Below are 20344 nucleotides of genomic sequence, written 5' to 3' on the forward strand. Positions count from 1 at the left end.
CCTATGGGTGATCGATCCATTTAACGGAGAATGGATGATAGTCTGGATTAGATTAAATTAGATTTAACATCCGTTGGAAGATAAATAACACAAAAAACGGTCATTTTCTGTTCCACTCTTGTTAGGATTTTTAGGATTTGATTTGATGTTAATCCCAAAGATACGCGTCAGATTTTTATAAAATCAGTTTGAAGCTTCCAAGACTTTCAAGGTTCGCCACAGCACAAAGAAGAGAGCTTTGGGTTCGGAAGAGGAAGATGATCGTGGTGGGTTCGAACGGATTGAGAGGTGGAAGAAGAGAGTTCTTGCTCCAGGGTTTGCTGGAAAGATGAAAACGATGGAGTTTCAGAATGAAAAGAAAAAATTGGGGTTTCATTTGTTTTTGTGTAAACTGATCTGAGTCCATGTCGGTTTGGTAAATCCAACCGGACCAGCTAGGTTTGCAATGCGTTCAACAATTTTCAACTCCAACTTTTCAAACTTTTAAAAAAAGTAATTGGCTTGTAAACTTTACAGGTGTCATGTCCACAGTCCAAAGCAGGACGATGGCAGGATAAACCATGGCAGTAGAGGATCTGATCCCTTCTGGGATTTGAATGAAATCATTTTAATCCTGACTCTTAAATGCTAATATGTATTGTAAATTTGTTTTCTCTTTTTTATTTTTTTTTATCATGTACAAATGGTGAAGACGACGATATGTCGCTATTGGTACGCAAATAGATGTACTAAAGGTACACACTGCCGATACGCACATGGTGAAGACGATTTGAAAGTGATTTGAGTTGAAACTCTATAGAAAGTTCGGTTAAAGGTAACATATCTGCATGTTATAGATTAATAGATGCCTGCTTCCACGTGAATTAATTTTCTATATATAAATATTTGCCGTCTTGTCTTCCAAAATTGAAAGAAATTAAAGAATTTCTTAACAATTTGAGTTGAAACTATGGTTTTAAATATTGGAATTGATATCGATATTGGTTTGGGTCGATATCAATAATTGATATTGATACATACATATCAACTGGTTTTTGCCAATATGCCCAATCTATATCGGGTTTCTAGGATTTAAATCAGTTCCAACATTTACCGTTCCATTCAAAAAATTAATGAAATTAATTTTCAAAACATATACATAGAAGGGCAAATATGTCATTTCTATAAGGGTAGGAAAGAGATGCACATCCGGATCGACAAACAACATTCTCTATCCCATTTAAATACTATTAGAGGATACCACGTGGAGATAGCCCGGTAATATATGAAGACACATCTAAAATCCCAAAAAATATATGATGTGAGACTATACCTCTATAACTTTCAACATCTTACTGCTAAAACTAAACTCAGACGTAGTAATAATAATAATAATAATAATATATACTAACACATTCGAAGAGTGAATGTAAATGGAAACTAATTAGGGAGATGGAAACCAAAGAATGACATCATAAACTGAAGAAGAAGTATTGCAGAAAGCCCATATGTTGGGATGGCGGCATGACTTGATCCTCCTCCGGAGGAGGAGGAAGAAGGGGAGTACTGGTGGTCCTCATCAGGAGACATCACCTTGACGATCATCTTCTGTCCTCTCTTGCAATGTGTTAATACTCCACTGACGAAATAAAACGACCCAGAATGATCCAACTGGTACACAGTGTTGCCATCGTTGGAGAAGAACATGGGATGGGTTGAGTCACACTGCTTGTAATCTGACCCACTCACCACCATTACTGAATCTTTATTGTACTTGAAACCTGATCCAACCCCAACAACCATCAACCATCAATCAAATTAATTAAATAAATTCCCATAAACAAAAGAAAAAAAAAGAATGACCAAGAAATTAAAGAAGGGGAATTAATTAAATACATACGGATGGTATCACCAGTACGGAATCTGTTTCTGGAGGCCCATTGGTTGTAAAATTTGGTGTCATTGAGAGGAGGAACAACCCAACCATTGATGCCTCCGACTTCAAACTCAAAGGAAGAAACAGTACTGAATTGTTGAAGAGATGATGACATTAAAATTATGATGAGAATCAAGGGAACTGCTTTAGCAGAACCCAACTGAAGATTAGTAGCCATCTTCGACGTCAGCTTGCTGGAAGGGATTAAAGAGGTGCAGTGAGAAAGAGACGAATTGTTCTCATCATCAGTTTTGTGGTTTATTTTTGTATATACTACTGTACTGTACTGGTAGTGGGATTTGGAATTAAATAAGAGTAGTGGAATCGAGAATAGTGGAGGTGGGGTTAATTGGGGAGTTAATTAGTTAGTTTACCATCATAAAAGATGGATATGGGGATAGTGGGTGGCAACGGTCTTCTGCTTCACAACCTTAATTTGACTCAGTCAATCGTTAACTCACCACGGAGCCACTTTTATCTCCTTCTAGGAAAAAGTTTTACTGATATGGCTTCTAAACAAAGAAATGGAATAATTCACTTTTTCCTTCCTAGATTTTGGTATTTTCTTAAATACCTTTTAGATTCATTCTTTAACGTGAACGGAGTAGTAAGAATTGCAATTCCCCTCATTCTTTCCTCAGCTTCTACAAAGTGCTAGAGAGGAGGAATTGGGATCCTCTGTAGCGCTTCCATTTGGATGGTGTGGATCGAACTGATAAACCAGATTTCAAAATTAAGAAATCCTCCTATCCATCACATGTGCACCACGCTCAGAATTTCCAACTCAAAATCAGAACCATCCAAAGATTCTAAAAAATACCCAAATTGAAACTAAACAGTTACAAGTTTGGCTTGATTTAATTTTTTTGTCACTTTTAATTGGTCTAATCGATCTGGGTTGAATTTGAAACCCGTGTAATAGAGTACCGTCGAAGCCTGATATCAATCCGGATTGAATGGATTGACCAAAATGTAGATTAGAGTCATTAGACCAGCCAAATCTGCCCGATATAGCCCCGATTCCACCCGTTTCGATAATCATACAAACACCGATACCAATACTTTACAGCCATTGAGATAGTTGTTTTGAAGGGAAAATTTTATCTAAGATGTGATGAGTTGTTCTATCTGAATATCAAACCAATCATCTATGTGGACCATGGGATGAGTTGTTTTATATGGTTATCACCAATTAACTATGATAATAGATAAATTTAACTAAAGCCTTAAGCTATATAAATTATAAACTTATAAATTGGGAATACCCAAGGAACCCAGCCTTTTAGGGACTCTTAAACCATATTCAACAACTTAAATGAAGGGTAAAGGCTGAGCATGCTGCCGCTGTGCCTAACCTAAGTTTGTCTCTCTCCCACCCCTATAGAAATGACCATTATCCTCCTCATCCTACCTTCTCTATTGGGCATAGTCACTAGTTTCTAGAAAAGCCATCAACATCCCCAATCCTCTTAAAAAATTTAGGAAAAACAACACTGCATGATCTCATGGAACTGCCCAGACACAAGAGGAAAGTGCAAAATTACCACCTACCCCAATGTAAATAAAAATTTTCATCCATATTGATGCCCTTGAGCACGCGACCAAACAACATTCTCTTCCCATAAATTTTTATTCAAAAAACAATGTAGTATAAAAAAGGAGCTAATGAAATAGTTGATACAATGTGGTGCAATGTAGTTGGATAAGTTCACTGGCCTGATGTCCTATGGAATTACTCATGTTAATTTGCATATAGAAAAATAAAAAAATACAAAAACACTGAAAGAAATAGTAAGGAGTCAGTTTTTATGCTATACATAATAGTGCCTTTCAACCATTGGATGGGAGGGGGGCAGAAATGTTGTCACATTCTCTCTCTCCCCTGTCCAATGGTTGATGCAGTATCATGTACATACAAGGCCATGCATAAAACTTGTTGACAAAAGGAAATTAAGAATGAAAACGGTGTTTCATGATCTCCACTTATATGGTCCACACACCTAGTTGTGCCACATGGAAGGTTGGCGTGAAAATTCAAATCACTGAATATTCTAAAAATGATATAAAATCAAATACATATCAATATTTTGTTTAAAATTTAAGGGAAAATGGAACTTTTCTTGGTCACATTGTTCTTGTGCCTATGAATTTATCACCCCATTAGCCCCATATTGATGCAAGGGCTACTTTTTTTGCAAAGGTAGGACAATGATCTCTTGCCCAAAATTTAATTTTTATCCTTCTATGTATGTCTATACATCCTCTCTATGACCTATGTAATGGTCTCCACTTACATGATCCACACACCTAGTTGTGCCACAAGAGAATACAAAAGTACCACCTTGCCCCTATTAAATAAAAATAAAACTTTATGAGCCTCTATGTGTGTGTTCTCATTTTATTTTTGGTAATAAAATAATTTATTGAGAATGAATTCGTGAACAACCTAAAGCATCTTGAACACAAAGTTCATGTGTGTGCTCTCATTGACCCCATACTGGTACCGACATTACGTGCCTAGACAACATCTTTTGCCTATTTTATATTTATCATGTTACTAATTTTATTTGGATTAAAACTTACCATGTGCTTAAAAAATAAGTTGTAACGTATCCTCATTCCTCACCCTAGAAGAAAACTACAAAAGGACGGGGAAGAAAAACTAAAAAGAAGCTTTCAAATGCGCGCCGTCTTTTTGGAAAAAAAAAAAGAAGAGTTATTGGGAATTGTGGAGGGATCTGGATGGCATTGGTAACGGCAGAATTCAATTGGATCGAAATTTGGATATCGGCAGAAAAAACCTCTTAAACCCTAGGTTGAACACAATCGATCCGATTAGTATCGGCGAGAACTGGAATCCGATGCGATCGATCCGATTGTTCAAAGATACAGTACGATCTCCTGAATTCTTAGAACCATTTGAGAGAGAGAGAGAGAGAGAGAGAGAGAGAGATGGAGATGGAGACGGATGGGAAATCAAACAGAAAGGCCCGGTCAAAAGATTTGGGGAGGATACATTTGGAGTTGGACTACCGCTACGGAGTTTTGAAGGTACGACGAGTCAATGAGACCTTTATTAAAATAAAATAAAAACTCAAGTAGTAAATGCGGAAAATAGGTGAAGGTGAAAACTGAAGTTGGAAGAATGAAAGTTTGTAGGCTTGAACTTGAACTGAAGCAGATATTGTGAGATATGATTTCGACACATTGGCTGGCGGGCTCTGACTGTAGAAATCATTTTATATGGGCACCGTGGAATAGCCAAATTCTATCCGAATTCCGAAGAGATGGCCGACTGTGCTGTTGACGGAGGTTGTCCAAGCGATTACATCGCTATTGCCATCTCCGTTCTCGCTTTGATCATGTAAGCTTGTGTCCTACTTTTTTTTTTTTCTTCTTTCTTTTGGAATAAGATGGGTATGAGTGTTAAATGTTCAGTTGGTGGGTTTCTATGATCTGAATGTTAAACCAAAGTAGTTTTGAATGAGAATTATTTCAGAATTCCAATTAACACGATTGTTTAGTGAATTGTGTCTGATGGTTTCATTTCGAAGTGAACGAGAAGTGGGTTTGTCTGTAACTCTGATTTTCAGTGTATAAAACGTGGTTTTGTGCTTCATTTGAGGTTGTTATGATGGATTTTTCTTGAAGAGATCGTTTAATTGTTGTGACTGGTATTTAATGTGGAGGACTTTAATTGAATCGCCTGTTTCCCTGTGTCTTTTAATTTTTTTTTTCCCTTGTCGGTTCAAAATAATGTATTTAGTGTTCTGGATTGATACTTGTTCTCAGCAACTTATCGGTTCTGAGTTAAAAAGGGGCGACAAAAAAAGGAATATTAGATACTAAGTGGTTTGCGAAGATTTGAAATGTTATGGTCATTAAAATAAATGTTGCTGCGGCACTGTTGGGTATTTATTTATTGGTATGGGAAGCTGAAATTGGATGATGATTTTGAAATGGAGTTTTAGTGGTATTTTTCTTCAATGAGTCAGTAATTCTTAAATAGCTAGAGCGTGTAATTGTGTAGGCAGGAATTTCTGCTTGTTTTATTTTTATCAAATTTATTTTTTTCGTCTGTAATATACTGGCCCTTTCTTGAATAAATGCGTGAGCTACAGAACATGTGCAATTTGATAATAGGACCTAGAGTATCTACTTGTTGCTTCCGAATGGCCTCTCTAAAATAGAGAATGGCATGTTGGTTTTCATTAGGGCAGTATGATGTGAGCGAGTTTCAACTGAAAATTTTCACTGAATTATGTCATGGATATTCTTGTGTGTCATTGATTTTCTTTTACTTTGTTGGTAAAACGAAGTTTTTTATGTCCTAGTCAATTAGGGAAGCGGTTGTTAAAACAAGCATGACAAGATACTGGGAATAGGATCAGTATTGGAAAGACCAATGCCATAACATGGTTATGGAAAATCAGGTCAGAGCTAGGAGGGTGCTTTAGAGGAAGATTACAGGAGACAAGATAATAGTGATGGTGGTCAGAGGATATTATCCTCAGTCAAGGGAAGTCACTGTAAACATTCAAGCAAAGTAGAACTCAACTGTCGTGGAACACATTTGACTTTTTTTTTTTAGCTTTCTGGAAGGGTGTTTACGTAACTGAACATGCCTGCCGAAAAGATTAATACCATTTGGGACATTCTTGTCTACAGTGAGATTTAAAATTTGGAAAAATACCGTTGTAACCAAAGTCGGGGAAAAAGTTGTTACCTTACTCTTTCCCCCCTCCCCTTTTTTAGTATAATACACTTTTCAATGAGGGTAAATTCCTATCATTTCACATGTGAGAGAGAGAAAGAGAGTGTCCCAGTGCATGAAAGCATGCAACACGATGACAGCTCTTGAAAATGGCATAATGATAAATAACTTTCAAAATATTTTTGAAAACCATTTTTTTTACTCTTGACTTAAAGAACTTTTGGGAATAAGACGAGGGACAATCAAAAGAAGGTTACAATTTATCAATTTACCACTTGGTTACAACAAGATGCACCCTTAAAGTTATTTGAACTCTTGAAGTTCTCCCTAGGCATATCCTCTTATGCCAAATGATGTTTCCTATTCATCTAGAGATGACGTCTAAAGGGACGCTTCATCCTATTAACAGGCTTTCTTTGTATCTTTGTTCCTTTGCCAGTTTCAGTTCTTATTTACTCAAAAGTTATGTAAACAAATAAATCCAGACGTATGAAATAATATTTCACTGATCTTTTGGAAAAAGGTTTAATCTGGGCAAAAGATCCTTCTTGTTGTTTCTTTCATTTTGTAGAGTTTATATTTCTCTCTTTTTCCCTTTTATCTTATACAAAATATTGTCGAGAATAGAAATTGTCTTCTGCACCTTGACATTTATTTTCCCCCTTTTCCTACAGGCTCCTTACTCGCTCAATTTTACCTCTTCTGGTTCACAAGGTTCCTCGTACAAAAGGCAGTGGCTTCTGGCTCCTGATAATTCAAATATTTGCCAGCTTCAATTTGGTATTGTCAATAGTGGTGAGATCGGGGTCTTCTGTATTCAGTTGCATCTTTTATTGTGGTTTGAGGACCTCTTCCCCTTGTTTACAAGTGAAAGGTGCCATGTTTTATGCAGTTTACCTTCAGTTTCCTCAAGTTAAATAGAAGGCATTGGTGGCAGTCTTGCTATATTTGGGCAGGTGGTTCTTTTGTTATCAGTAGGACCTTTCATGCTATTCCTTTTTGGCCAGTAGTTGGTGCCTTATTGAAAATTTATTTATATCAAAAACTTTCTAAGTTGGATTGCATTTCCAGTTTGGTTCCAAGGTCCAATAGGATTTGGTCTGCTGATTAGCTGTCGCATAGTCCAAGCTTACCAACTCTACCACATTTTTGTCAGGTGAGTTCTTACAGTAAAATCAACAAATTGATGATGAACCTGAATCCTTTATAAATTGTGCTTTCATATTGTACTTGCAAATATGTAATCAACTATTGAATATTGATCCTGGTACTCAGTTGATGAGCCCAGCAGAAAGTTTTGTTTAACAGAGGATATCTTTAACACCACATTGTTACTGATTTTGCCACCCTGAATTCTATTAATCCATTGCAATCTACCCAGACACATGATTTCTTAAATCTTGTACTATCAGATTCTCTCATTCTCTTTCAATACCACAACCCATGTTACTCTTGTCTTGGAGTAAGCGAGAGCCCCAACCCCGTAAAGGAAAATAAATACTGTGTATCAACAAAATTTACATCTGCTAATACATTAAACCTCTACCATTCTGTTCATTTATTCTAGTGAGCTTAGAATTTTTTTTTTGGATGAATAAAAATTTAAAAACGAAGAAAAAAGAGGAAATATACAAGCCCAAGGGCAACAAGCCGAAGCTAGGGGCTAGCTAGGGCGCAAAATAGATGTAGGGAGGCCCCAGGAGACAACAATGAGCCTGTTCCTTGGGGAATCCTTTACATCACAAGGGGGAGGGATCTAGCTTTAGATGAAACATCAAAAAAGATGGCCTTCCAAATCGTGTCAAAAGAGCGGGAGTTGGATGTCCATCTTCTAAGGTTGTGTTCCATCCAAAGATGGGAGATAGTGGCACAAAAGGCTAACTTGCCAACCGAGTCACATGTCGATTTCCCTCCGAAGGTCATGTCAATCCAAATCCATTCCCTGCTGAGAGGAAGAGGGTGCGCCGACCAGGCCAACAATGGCGAAGAACACGGGACCAGATAGAGGAGGCAAATGGGCAGGAGAAGAATAGGTGATCGACATCTTCGGTCCCATTCCAACAGAGGCAGCAGTTGGGGGGGACCTGTATATGCCGATGAATTGACTCTATGGGATTTGAAATCTGGATAAAAGTCAAAATCCACAAGGTAGTTGGTAGCCCTATCACATTGTATCTATACAAGCATGAATATAGGGACTACTCTCAAATCAAATTTTTGATGAACGACAAGAGTTTCCAGTCCACATTCAGTTGGTCTTTCCCCTGTCCCTTTACCACCTTCCTATTTCCTCTAGCTGGTGCTATTAGATTTGTCATGCCTGTCAAAACCATTGAATCCAACTTCCCCTATTTTATCACCTATTTTGGGTTTGGCCTACTTTTCTCTGGTTTTGCCATTTGTTGTCTTGACATTCATCGGTCTCAACATCCTATTTTGGCTAGGAACTGCTGCAAATGTCTACTTGGTCTGATTTTTTCCTCAATGCCTTACTCATTGGATGGGGAACCAGTAGAACCTCCTAGATTCATGAAGCATTGGGCCACATTTTGTATGGGGCTATGGTTATTAAGGACAATGGAAACAAGGCCAATTCTGTATCTATGTCACACATACATTTCCTAATGATATACTTGATCTATCACTTTCTATTTGCTTATATATACCATGTTATGGTTCTGGTGGAGTCTGTTAGCATGTGCCATATTGCTGACATTTGGCAACTTGCTTGCTGTTGTTGTTTTAGGCGGCATTTACCACCAATTAGATCACGTATCTTACTTCCGGTGATTCTCTTGCCATGGATTGCTGGTGCTGCATGTAAGAGTTATTAAGTTGAAATATTCCTTTGATTATAAGGCCTTTTTTGGTTGAATTGTACTTATATTCTGTATTTGTATATCCTTTCCATTAAATCAGACTTGAATGCCAGAACAAACATGTTTAACTGAAGCAATTCATTTAATACGCTTGTTAAACTAAAACAAGTCTGTTGATGTTTCATTTATGATTATAATTCAAACTAGTTGTATGTAAGTTTTGTGGTCTAAAAATGAAGTATAAATGCTATTTCTTGTCCTCTCATGATCAGTTTGCTCTCTTTTTAATGTAATCTGAAAATCCAGATGGATCTCAGATGCAAGTAGGCCCAATGATCAAATTTATGATAAGATTGTGGTAAATTTTCTTTTGGATAGGTTGTGGTGTCTGGTGATGCTTGATAAAATGGCTTGGTCATTGGAACCTATCATGATGGCTTCATGTTCTGTATTTCCTTTCCTCCCCGATTGGTTGTAGCTGAATGGAGGATTAAAGTAACAGAAGTAACGCAGTTTGTGATGCAGGTGCACTACCTTGGACCCACCCAAACCCGTTTGGGAACCAGACCGAGAACCGGGTCCAAATATGGGTTTCAGTCTAGCAGATGGTTAGGATTTTATTATTTATTTTATTGGGATAATTATGTAAGGAGATCTTTAATTTGGGTAGGATACGTAGGAATAGTTTAGCAAGTTTTAAATTGTTTAGAGTCCTAGTATAGTTGTTTCCTTATTGACGTCTGTTTCTTTTATTATTTATGTGCTTCTAACCAACCCATTGAGTAGATTGAATAGAATGGAATATTTGACTTGTGGTTTGAGTAGCCTGTGTGGCTGTGTGTGTGCACTCTTCTCCCTCCCTCCCTTCTTCTTCCTATGGTATCCCTTTTCTCCCCTGCGACTCTGAGAACCTATTCTCAGATTTTTCCCTCTCCTCCAACAGTTTGGTTTTGATTTGTCCGAAATTTGGGGATTACTGGTCTAATGATGGGATTAGGAGTGACATTGCTTGTTGCAGTGGTAGGTACTCTGGTTTACAAGTGACACAGGAGCATCAAAGGGTTCCAATGACCAAGCCATTCTATCAATAGATTACAAGAAACTGATTGAAACCAGCGACTTTCAGCAAGTTCCAGCCATTATACGGTTACCTCCATTCTCTGCTATATATGAAAATAAAGTAATAATTTTTTGGATTGTTAATTCAACATCTCAGCCCCAATGTCAAGACCAGGGCTTTTATTAGTTAAACAGAATTATTATATGGTAGGCCCCCTCCTCGATAATGCTTTGAAAGTCTGGGTGAAAGGCTATTTCATAAGGTCCTCAGAATTTATTTTTTCATCCTTCTATATTCTAACAATCTAACATGACAGAACTTCACCTTTTGGGATGCTTCTTCTTACTAAATTCAAGTTGCTATATTAACTAGAGGACTCCATGTGTTTGGATTTTGTGCTGCCCTAGTCTAGCTAATGAACATGGTGCCATTTCACCAATCTATCAGCAGGATCTTTCAATAATTATTCAATTCCTTGCTTTGTTCTCCTCCTTTCATGTTGCAGTAGTTTCACGAGAACTGTTTGTTTCTAACAAATTATCTCCCATGTAGTTTTTCATACAAGGAAGTCTCTGAACCCTCAATGCCACATACGGGGTTATTGGATCATCCTAGTCGTAAGCCTGGACATATTGTATGTCACCATTTTGGTGGGAATTACATGGGCTCTTCATCATATTGAGTTCAGGTTCCATGAATTCAAAGACCTCCTGCAGGGAATAATTGTCTCCACAGGCGCCATAGGTATAGTTTTGCATCTTTCCTTGTAGGTTTTGCACTTACATCTGATTCCTATAATAGTTCCACCATCTTAATCTTTCTGGACTTATATCTATGGCCTTTGAGTGACCTTCCAAAAATTTTTAGGATCCATGTAATTTTTTTTTTTTTTTAAAAATTTTTAAGAAAAGGAGGGTGTTGGGGGGAGGGGAAGAGACAGAGTTTCTCCATCTTCTGACCAAATGCTACCCTGCATCTTGGCTCCATACTGTCAACACAAGCCAAGTAGCTTGACACAGGCAGAACCTTCAGAAGGGAATGGAGCCAAAAGTTTACACTTACTGTGCATCTTTTGTGGGATTTCTATGATATCAGATTGTTTATATGCTGCTTCCTTTCTGAGTTTTGTTAGTTTGGGGCCTTTCCTGGAGACTTGCATTGGTATGAAAGAATGCTATCATCCACTTGCTCAAAAGTTTGGCGATCCCCTAACTGATATCTTGTCAGAGGGTGTTATTTTAATCATCCAGTTGTGCCTCTAAAGCATTGTTCAGTTGTTTTCTTGATCCATACACCACCAGTTTAAACCCCATTCTCTTTGTTACTTTCAGGAATATGGGTCGCTGCTTACATTCTGAATGAAGTCCGAGAAGATACCCCATCGCTTCAAGTAGCCTCCAGATTTCTGCTACTACTGACAGTATGCCTTTATTCCCTCTCATTTCTGAGCATGTGGCAGCCTCCAAATTAATTTCATGAAATGAAATCTATACCTTTTCTTTCATCTCTTGCATGAGGAATCTTTTGTGAGTAATATGTTTCTACTTTCTTATTCATCTTTTGATCTTGCTATTTTTCCACAGGCAAGTATTCTGGTACTTGCTTTCTTCTCAATGTCTATCTCTCAACCTTTGCTTTCACAAGTGAGCTTGCGGAGAAGGGAGCCACAGGAGTTTGAAACAATGGGTTGGGCTTTAGGCATACCAGATAGTGGCCTACTACAGAAGGGACCAACACCAGAATTAGATCTTAATGAACCACTGGAGAAGCTTCTTCTGAACAGACGGTTTCGTCAATCATTCATGGCTTTTGCTAACAGGTCTCTCTCTTTTTTTCCTTTTTTTTTTATTAATTTACTATCAAGACATTCTAGACCTGATGCTTAATGATCCAATGCCATAAGTGGAAGATTTTTTTTTTATATGTTTTTTTTCTTCTTCTTATATTACAGTTGTTTGGCTGGGGAAAGTGTACATTTCTATGATGAAGTGCATGAGCTTGGTAAAATACCTGTTAATGACTCTGTAACAAGGGTCTACATGGCACGACACATTATTGAGAAATACATAGATGCCGGTACGTTCTCTTCTCTTTTTTTGACAATTTGATAACCTGCTTCTCTGAAACAAACTCACCCATGCAAATATCTTACTTGAAATCAATTCTTAACATCCATTGACCCCAGTTCACCAATTCTTCTTGGATGAGCCATATCCTCAAAGCAAGCAACAATCTGTTGTTAGGATCATCTCATATAATTTTCGGCGATTGCTATAATCAGAGTAGCTTCTTGGATTAATGATAGTTTTGCTGGTTGTAGATAGAGATAGAAACCCCCAGGGAAAATTGAAAATTGTATTTAAAAACTGGAAGAAAGGTACAGATCAACTAGCCCAGATCCAACAAAATGGGTGGTGGGTGCCCTGACCAGACCCTAGAGATAGCAAAGGAAGTCTCTGACACTGCCCCAGGTAGAGCATGGGCCTCAGATACAAGATTCCAAGGGACATAAGAAACTGAGGTGTAGTTAAATGACGTTAGAAATTGTTTAAATCTATTCTAGATCTAATTAATTGTAGGAAGAAATTTCTGCCCTGAGTTGTACTTACTGTTTGGAAGTCCACCAATAGCATTGGCTGTTCAGTGGGAATGCCAAAAGAGAATTTTCTTGAGGGGAAGATTAAGCGTTGGCTGTGTTTTATCTTTCTATCCATGTCAACTCAGCCTGGTTGGGTGCCAAATCAAATTATATAATTTATATATTTGATTCTGGACCCCCTCTACACCTGCATTTCTCTTGTTTCCCTTTGAAGCCTTGTAACTTCATATGGGCTTACTCTGGTGATCCTGTGTAATCATGTGAGTTGCAGGTGTAGCAATGGAAGTGAACATATCACATCGAACGAAGCAAGAGATTCTGGGTACTTCTGATCTGGCTCACCCGGATCTCTTTAGTGGTGCAATAAATGAGCTGGTGCAGCTGATGAAAATGGTATGTTCTAACTCGTATGCATGGTGTAAATACACATTCACTTTGGAATTTGTTGTAATGGTTTCCGGACATTTGTCCCTAAGATTTGCTCATGTTTTTGAAGAACTTGGTGAAAGATTATTGGTCATCTGTGTTCTTCATGAAGTTCAAAGAAGAATCTCCAACAAAATCAGAAGAAGACCAAGAGCACATGGAGCAAGTGATTGGGTGGGACAGCTCTTCTAGGATTAGCTCTGTTCATGGTGCTGATGATCCTTTTCGACTAGGACATTCCTCAAATGGTTCTGGTTGCTAGTGCGTCATTCTTGGTTGAGACACTCAAACCAGAGGTGGTCACTTTTAAAGGAGGCCTGCTGGATCACATATATTTATCTTATTGAACATTGAAGCTGATTCTTGTTCTCCTACCCCATGTTTGCCAAGTGAGCAATACAATGACAGAAAGAAACGAAAGTGGAGTAGAAAGAAAGCAGTGAGGGTAAACAGAAATGAAGAAAGGGAGGAAAATGACGGGGAAGGATGTATATATATAATTTTATATGGAAAGAAGAGTGTATATATTATACCCTGAATACCTCATACATAATTTGAAACTCTTGTTTCCTTTGTCCTACTTGAGGTTGTAATGCAAAACCAGCTGATCATTTGTAATCCATTTTTAAGATCTAAATTCTGTTTGAGAATTAATATATAGATATAAGCAATATATGACTAATTCTTTGTCTCCTTCAATTCAAATCTATTAAAGATTTACGTCCGCAGCTTTAGCTTCACTTGTCTATGTACATGATGATGAAGTTGCAATTACATGCAGAGGACAACCTGAGCAATCTCCTGAGGTCACAGGTGTACAGTTTGTCACATAACAACTATGGAGAAGGTTGTACACGCCGTACATTCACACTCTCTCCTCCCTGACCAGATGGGTTCTCTCCTAACATCTAATACTAGTATTAGTGTTTTCATCCCCCCTCCAAATAAAAAGGGTAAGAGATCTCTACTTGGTTGCATGGCATGGTCTCTACACAAGTGTCTGGGCCAATGGGTGAGCACGTCTGGGTACCTACCCAGGAGGTAGAGGCGTCATCTCACGGTGCTATGTGAGAGGGTGTATGAAACATAGAGATCTTTTTCTCATAAAAATAATTATTATTAGCAAAACTGTTCCACATATTATTTCCTTTTCTTTTTTTTTTTTGTTTTTTTATGTATTTTTATTTCATTCAAAAAAAAAAAAAAAAAAAAAAGACGTAGTACAAGGATGGCAAAGAAAAGTGCGCCAGGGTGCGCAATAGGCACCAATGGTATTTGTGGCGCGTTGAAGGATAAAGCAGTTGGAATTTGGATATAAAGCCGTTAACAGAGAACCAAAAGCGCACACAAAATGCTGAGAGGGTTTTGGGGTTTCCTTTCCATCCAGGTTCTCTGAAAATAATGGCTTCTGGAACTTCGACAGTCGTCTCTCCTTATTGTCTCTCCGATTCGATGACTCGTAGTGGGTCGAGATGCTCTGTATCTCCTGCGTTTGCTTTTGCATCTCTAACGAACAAGAAACCCGGTTCCTGTCTTCGCCTCCATGAGAAGAGCTTTCCTGCTTTCCTGAAAGGGAGAGTTATAGGCGATAGAAGTAGAACAGCATCTCTGAGAGGACGTAAGGCCGTGACCTGTTCTGCATCGTCGTCTTCTCTTCCGTCGGCTCTCCTCTTCGATTGTGATGGGGTGCTCGTCGACACGGAGAAGGACGGTCACCGTGTTTCTTTCAATGACACTTTCTCTGAAGTAGGATTGCTTTTCTCTTTGCATTTTCCGTTTTCTTCTTGCGATCTTCAATAATTGAGCGTCAATTCCACTGCCATTATGACTTCTGCTGCATATGTTTCACTTTATTGGGTTTGTTCTCTGGAGACAAGTTGAGATGATTCACGCTGCATATTTATTCCTTCTGCTCATTCCGGGGGAGGGGAACAGGAGGGTTCTTATTGGGTGTGAGATTTTTATTCTTTTCATGATTTTCACTGTTATCTTTGCCAAGGCTTGCACTTAGAAAATTAACTCATGCTGTTGCTTCAGTCTTTAATTAATGTGCAATGATCCAACAGAGGGAATTGGGTGTTGTTTGGGATGTTGATTTGTATGGCGAATTGCTCAAAATTGGAGGCGGAAAAGAGAGGTAAAATCACACTGGAGCCTCACTAGCTTGATTGATTTTTCCTTCAATTAATATTAGTCCAAGCTGAGGTTTCCAAAAACGTTTCATGAACAATGGAAGGAGATTTTGCTGAGGCCCGAGCCCTTTCATGAAATTTATAATTTGAAGCTTTTTTACCACAACAAAATTGGCGTTTTCTTAGTTAAATGAATGGTGGTTATACTAGAGCTTTCATTTTCTTTTGTATCTGTCAATCCATGGGATTAATTAGGTTTTTTATCCATTCTTTCTTCTTTTAGGATGACAGCCTACTTTAACAAGACGGGTTGGCCAGAAAAAGCTCCAAAGAGTGAAGGAGAAAGAAAAGAATTTATTGCTTCACTGCACAAGAGGAAGACAGAATTATTTATGGCTCTTATTGAGAAGAAGTTGCTTCCCCTTCGGCCTGGTGTTGCAAAGTCAGTTACCCTTTGAGCTCTCTCTTTTGTTAACACATGGGAGTAGGATTCATTTTAAATTAACTTCGTATTGTATTTTTTGGAGTTGAACACCACTGATTGCTGTATATTTTCATGCCAATATGTTGGATGCAAACAACATTTAGCTCTACTAAGATATAGTATGGAGAGGTTCTAGTACACTGGCTATTCATTCAAGCACATCCACATGTAAAATAAACATCCATAGGTTCAGCTTTGACTTTTGGTTTCTCTAATGTATCTCAAGTTTAAGCTACGTCCAGTACCATAAAAATACCTGTTGCTTCAGATGCCTTTTGTTTTCTAGTCAAAACCAAGACCCTTATCATAATATGAGCCAAAGGTGAATAGATAAATTTCTCACATACATTGTCAATGGAAAAGTTCAAGATATCCTATTTTTCATTGGTTAAGCAAGTCTACTTACACATGTCATGGCACATTTCAGTTACAGCAAGAATTTTTCTATTAAATGTGATTGCATTTGGGGATTTGGGAAGTTGAAACTAAAGTAGGGGCACTTATTTTGATTCAACAGATTTGGTACCTTTAATTTCTTTGATGATTTTAACTTGAACAGTCTAAGAACCTTCTGGGAGATACATATTTGAAGTTGAACATCTGCTAAATTCTACCTGAGTGCCTTATCACACTCCAGCTCCAGCTCTGATATGGTGAGCTTCTGTCATTGAACTTTTACAGGCTGATTGATCAAGCTTTGACAAATGGGGTTAAAGTCGCTGTATGCAGTACTTCAAATGAGAAGGCGGTATGCATAATCAGGTCCTATAATTTTATTTGCTTGTACTTGAAGCATATTTACATGAAGATAAGGTGTGGATAAGGCGCCACCATATCAAACCTGTGGGAGTCTCCCCAGCAAGAATGTTCGAAATATTTTAATGCCGAATCATATGAAATTGATTATTTAGACTAACTTCTGCGATATAAATGCTTTCCTCAGGTCTCTGCTATAGTTTCCTGCTTGTTGGGTCCTCATCGAGCAGAGAAGATTGACATATTTGCAGGAGATGTGGTTCCTTGGAAGAAGCCTGACCCAGTATATTTATCAGTCGCTTTCTAATTTTATTTAATGCCCAAGGATTTTGGAACATTCTATGTCGTTTTCCCTCAGTGCTGGAGGAATCTGAAGATGGTTCTGTTGGTGATTTATGCCCTCAACATTTGTAGTTTAAGAGAAATAACCTCCTGTTTTCTTGTCAGGCCATCTACCAATTAGCAGCCACTACACTGGGTGTTGAGCCATCAAGGTACTGCTTGATAATACTAAAGGCGATTGACATTGTTTAGTAATTACCAAGATGAGATTAAAAAATCTAAGACATGTATATACTAATGTATGTGTTTAACCTGTTGCTAACTCATTTTGAGGTGATTTGTAGATTCCATTCGCAAAATGGCTCTAAAAAATCAAAATTTTAAAACATTTATTCATTCTCTACAGTTGCGTTGTGGTAGAGGACAGTGCCATAGGTCTTGCAGCTGCCAAAGCTGCTGGAATGAAGTGCATAATAACAAAGAGTGGGTGAGTTAATTTCTACTTTAGTAGGAAGTTAGACCTTTGTCATCAGCACACATAGATGGTGTTGCGACCAATAAAATGTAAATGTGGTGGTAGCACACATTATGGGAAATGGAGTACCCACCAAGGCATCCTACCAAGATTGGGGAAAATTCTATATTACATATTCTCATGTAGACTTTGGTTGATTATTGATGGTTTATTCTATTTTCACAATTGGGATTGTTTATGGTTGGTTGCAGTTATACAGCCGATGAGGACTTCTTGAATGCAGATGCTGTCTTCGATTGCATTGGAGATCCTCCTGAGGAGTGTTTTGACTTGGCATTCTGTGGAAGCTTGCTAGAGAAGCAGTACGTGAGCTAGCAGATAAGATACAAAGCATTTCCTAGTGGGTTTGGTGATTGATTTCATGTTCTTGTAGTGTGATTACCAAAAAAAATAAATTGTTCTTGTAGTGTTTGTAAGATTTCCTGAATAAGAATTATGCAAAATGACAATTGGAGAATATACACCCAAACTTTTATGATTTGAAGGGAAAATATCAAAACCCATCATAAAAATAACCATAGCATGACTAAAGCGTCTATAATTATTGCCTGTAAATTGGAATTCTTTAACTTTTTTTTCTTTCTAATAACATAATCACAAGAAGGGAATTTCTTATTGAACATTATGGATCTCCCCACTTGCAAGCTTTGCTACAATTTTGTACAGAATACCGATCCCCTGTTGTAAATCTAATTCCACTGCATGCAATCCATTCCCCTGCTTTGATTTGCAGTCTCGTATTTGGTGGAGTATTTTTTAGGGTTTTGGTGTTGGTGGAGGAATAGGCAAGGGAGGGGGAGTCGGTGGTGGAATTGGTAAAGGTGGAGGAGTTGGAGGTGGTGCTGGAAGTTGGGCTTCACGGTGGTGATGGTATTAATGGTGGGTGGTGGTGATAGTATTGGTTATCTACATTGTAAAAGAAAATGATGATTTGGAGAAGATGAGGGCATTTTGGTCTTTTCAAATTTTAGCAAATAGGTCAGGGCAATTAGGTCTTTTCAAATTTTAAAAAAGATAGAAGAAAGGTTAGTTTGGTCATTTTTTAGCATTTAATGCCTGGTGTGGATTTAAATGGCTTTAGGTGGAAAAGTAGGGGTAGTATGTGGAATTTTCAGGGGTTATGTGTGGACTTGTCAGAACCTTAGGTGGGCATGAGGAATATTGGGTGCATTTTAGGGGGGGTATGCGTATTTAACCCAAAAATGTATGAATATGCAATAGGGGTGTCAATTGGTCGGGTTGGGCCAGGTCTGCCCTAAACCCTGACCCAACCCTAGAGGCCTTAACCCTGACCCGACCCTGCCAGGGTCGGGCCGGGTCGGGTTGGTCCTGATTTATGGCATCATCCACGTGTCTCATTAGACCATGTTTTTGTAACATAGGATCTCAATTTGTGGGACAGCTAATAAATATGTTGAATAAACGGCGTGTGTATAGACTCTCTCTCTACAATTGTAATGGTGTCCCCTCAATAGGCCTGGAAGCTTATAGGGGCTACAACTAAATAACAATCATGTCAGTGACTTTTTATGGCCTTGATCAAAATAGTAGATGATCTGCTCATTTTATGGGTTCCCACTTCATGATGATGACAAAGCTAGTAGTTATCTCTCTACAATTCTCTTCTGTTTTTTTTTTGTTAAGAAAATACTTATATTAAGTATATATATATATATATATATATATATATATATATATATATATATATATATGTAATATTATATATTTATAATTAATATAGGGTCGGGCCGGGCCCGGGTTAAGCCCAGGATCTAAACCTTGACCCGATCCGACCCTGCCAGGGTCAGACTATAACTAAACCCAAACCCACCCTCAGGGTTGAAAAATCAGGGTCGGGCCCGAGCCAGGCTCAGGGCAGGTTCGGGCCAGCTGGGCTTTATTGACACCCCTAATATGCAATGGTAAAACCTTTTATCAATCTAATACTTTAAACCAGTAACAAAACCGAGAAACCAAAACCATTTACAAATCAAAAGATCGAAACTGTTTAAATAGTATCAATTTCCACAAATTGAAATCATTTAGTAAATGGTTTGATTTCGATTTCTACCTAATACACTGATTTTTTTGGGGGGTAAACGCATAGCTTCAGCAATCAAAAAGTACTGAATTAAAAAAATTTCCTCACTCGAAGTGGAAGGTTTGATGGGTGAATGTTGGATTCCTTTCTCTAGACAAAACCATTGAAGCCGTGTGGAGAAAGTTTGTCCATATTTTTCTGATGTGGGTTATGTTATTAAGTGTTGCAGCTCCACATCCAATTTGTTAGATCCGTATTGAGTGAGAAAGGAGTAACTGAAGTTGGCTCATCTTGACAAGGATTAACCAAACTTAAACCTTGTCAAGATGTTTTCGAAATATTTCTTAATGTGTGCTACACTTTTATTTCGTTTGTGAGGTTATAGTAATCAAAGTTAAAAAATTTTCAACTTGTTAGACAATAGTTAAAATTTCTTTTACAAGTTAATGCTTCATCATTTTGTTGACATCTCTCTCTCTCTCTCTTCCTCAATACACAGAAAGGGTGTTGGGCCAAACACTACAGATCGTTAAATGTGTATTACACTCCCTGTCGGGTTACAGAAGAACCCAACTCATAGT

At 38.0% G+C, this 20344-nt stretch overlaps 2 protein-coding genes and 1 long non-coding RNA gene across 5 annotated transcripts; 2 read left to right on the forward strand and 1 right to left on the reverse strand.

The window, feature by feature from the left end:
- The first annotated feature begins 5041 nt into the window (after window positions 1–5041).
- LOC122654725 (regulator of G-protein signaling 1-like) lies at window positions 5042–14108 on the forward strand. The gene is made up of 11 exons (XM_043848947.1): window positions 5042–5279; window positions 7304–7424; window positions 7522–7585; window positions 7701–7785; window positions 9376–9449; window positions 11061–11252; window positions 11840–11928; window positions 12092–12327; window positions 12460–12584; window positions 13379–13500; window positions 13604–14108. The coding sequence occupies exons 1-11, from the start codon at window positions 5203–5205 to the stop codon at window positions 13793–13795; spliced, it is 1377 nt and encodes a 458-aa protein (XP_043704882.1). The 5' UTR covers window positions 5042–5202; the 3' UTR covers window positions 13796–14108.
- A 776-nt stretch (window positions 14109–14884) lies between these two features.
- Window positions 14885–18181, forward strand: LOC122654726 (CBBY-like protein). 3 transcript variants are annotated; one of them, XR_006331958.1, is made up of 9 exons: window positions 14885–15279; window positions 15600–15670; window positions 15949–16107; window positions 16831–16897; window positions 17093–17188; window positions 17353–17399; window positions 17594–17674; window positions 17914–18096; window positions 18130–18181. XR_006331958.1 is itself a non-coding variant. In XM_043848949.1 (9 exons), the coding sequence occupies exons 1-8, from the start codon at window positions 14935–14937 to the stop codon at window positions 18035–18037; spliced, it is 990 nt and encodes a 329-aa protein (XP_043704884.1). In that variant the 5' UTR covers window positions 14885–14934; the 3' UTR covers window positions 18038–18084; window positions 18121–18181. The 3 variants fall into 3 exon arrangements, 2 of the variants coding, with proteins under 2 accessions (XP_043704884.1, XP_043704883.1); XM_043848949.1 differs by having other exon boundaries at window positions 17914–18084; window positions 18121–18181; XM_043848948.1 differs by having other exon boundaries at window positions 17914–18083; window positions 18118–18181.
- LOC122654727 lies at window positions 17572–17928 on the reverse strand. The gene is made up of 2 exons (XR_006331959.1): window positions 17796–17928; window positions 17572–17708 (listed from the first exon to the last, which is right to left on the reverse strand). It is a non-coding gene; the product is annotated as an uncharacterized LOC122654727 (long non-coding RNA).
- Window positions 18182–20344: the final 2163 nt, after the last annotated feature.

This window comes from Telopea speciosissima, chromosome 3, assembly GCF_018873765.1.
Source record: "Telopea speciosissima isolate NSW1024214 ecotype Mountain lineage chromosome 3, Tspe_v1, whole genome shotgun sequence".
Taxonomy (NCBI): domain Eukaryota; kingdom Viridiplantae; phylum Streptophyta; class Magnoliopsida; order Proteales; family Proteaceae; genus Telopea; species Telopea speciosissima.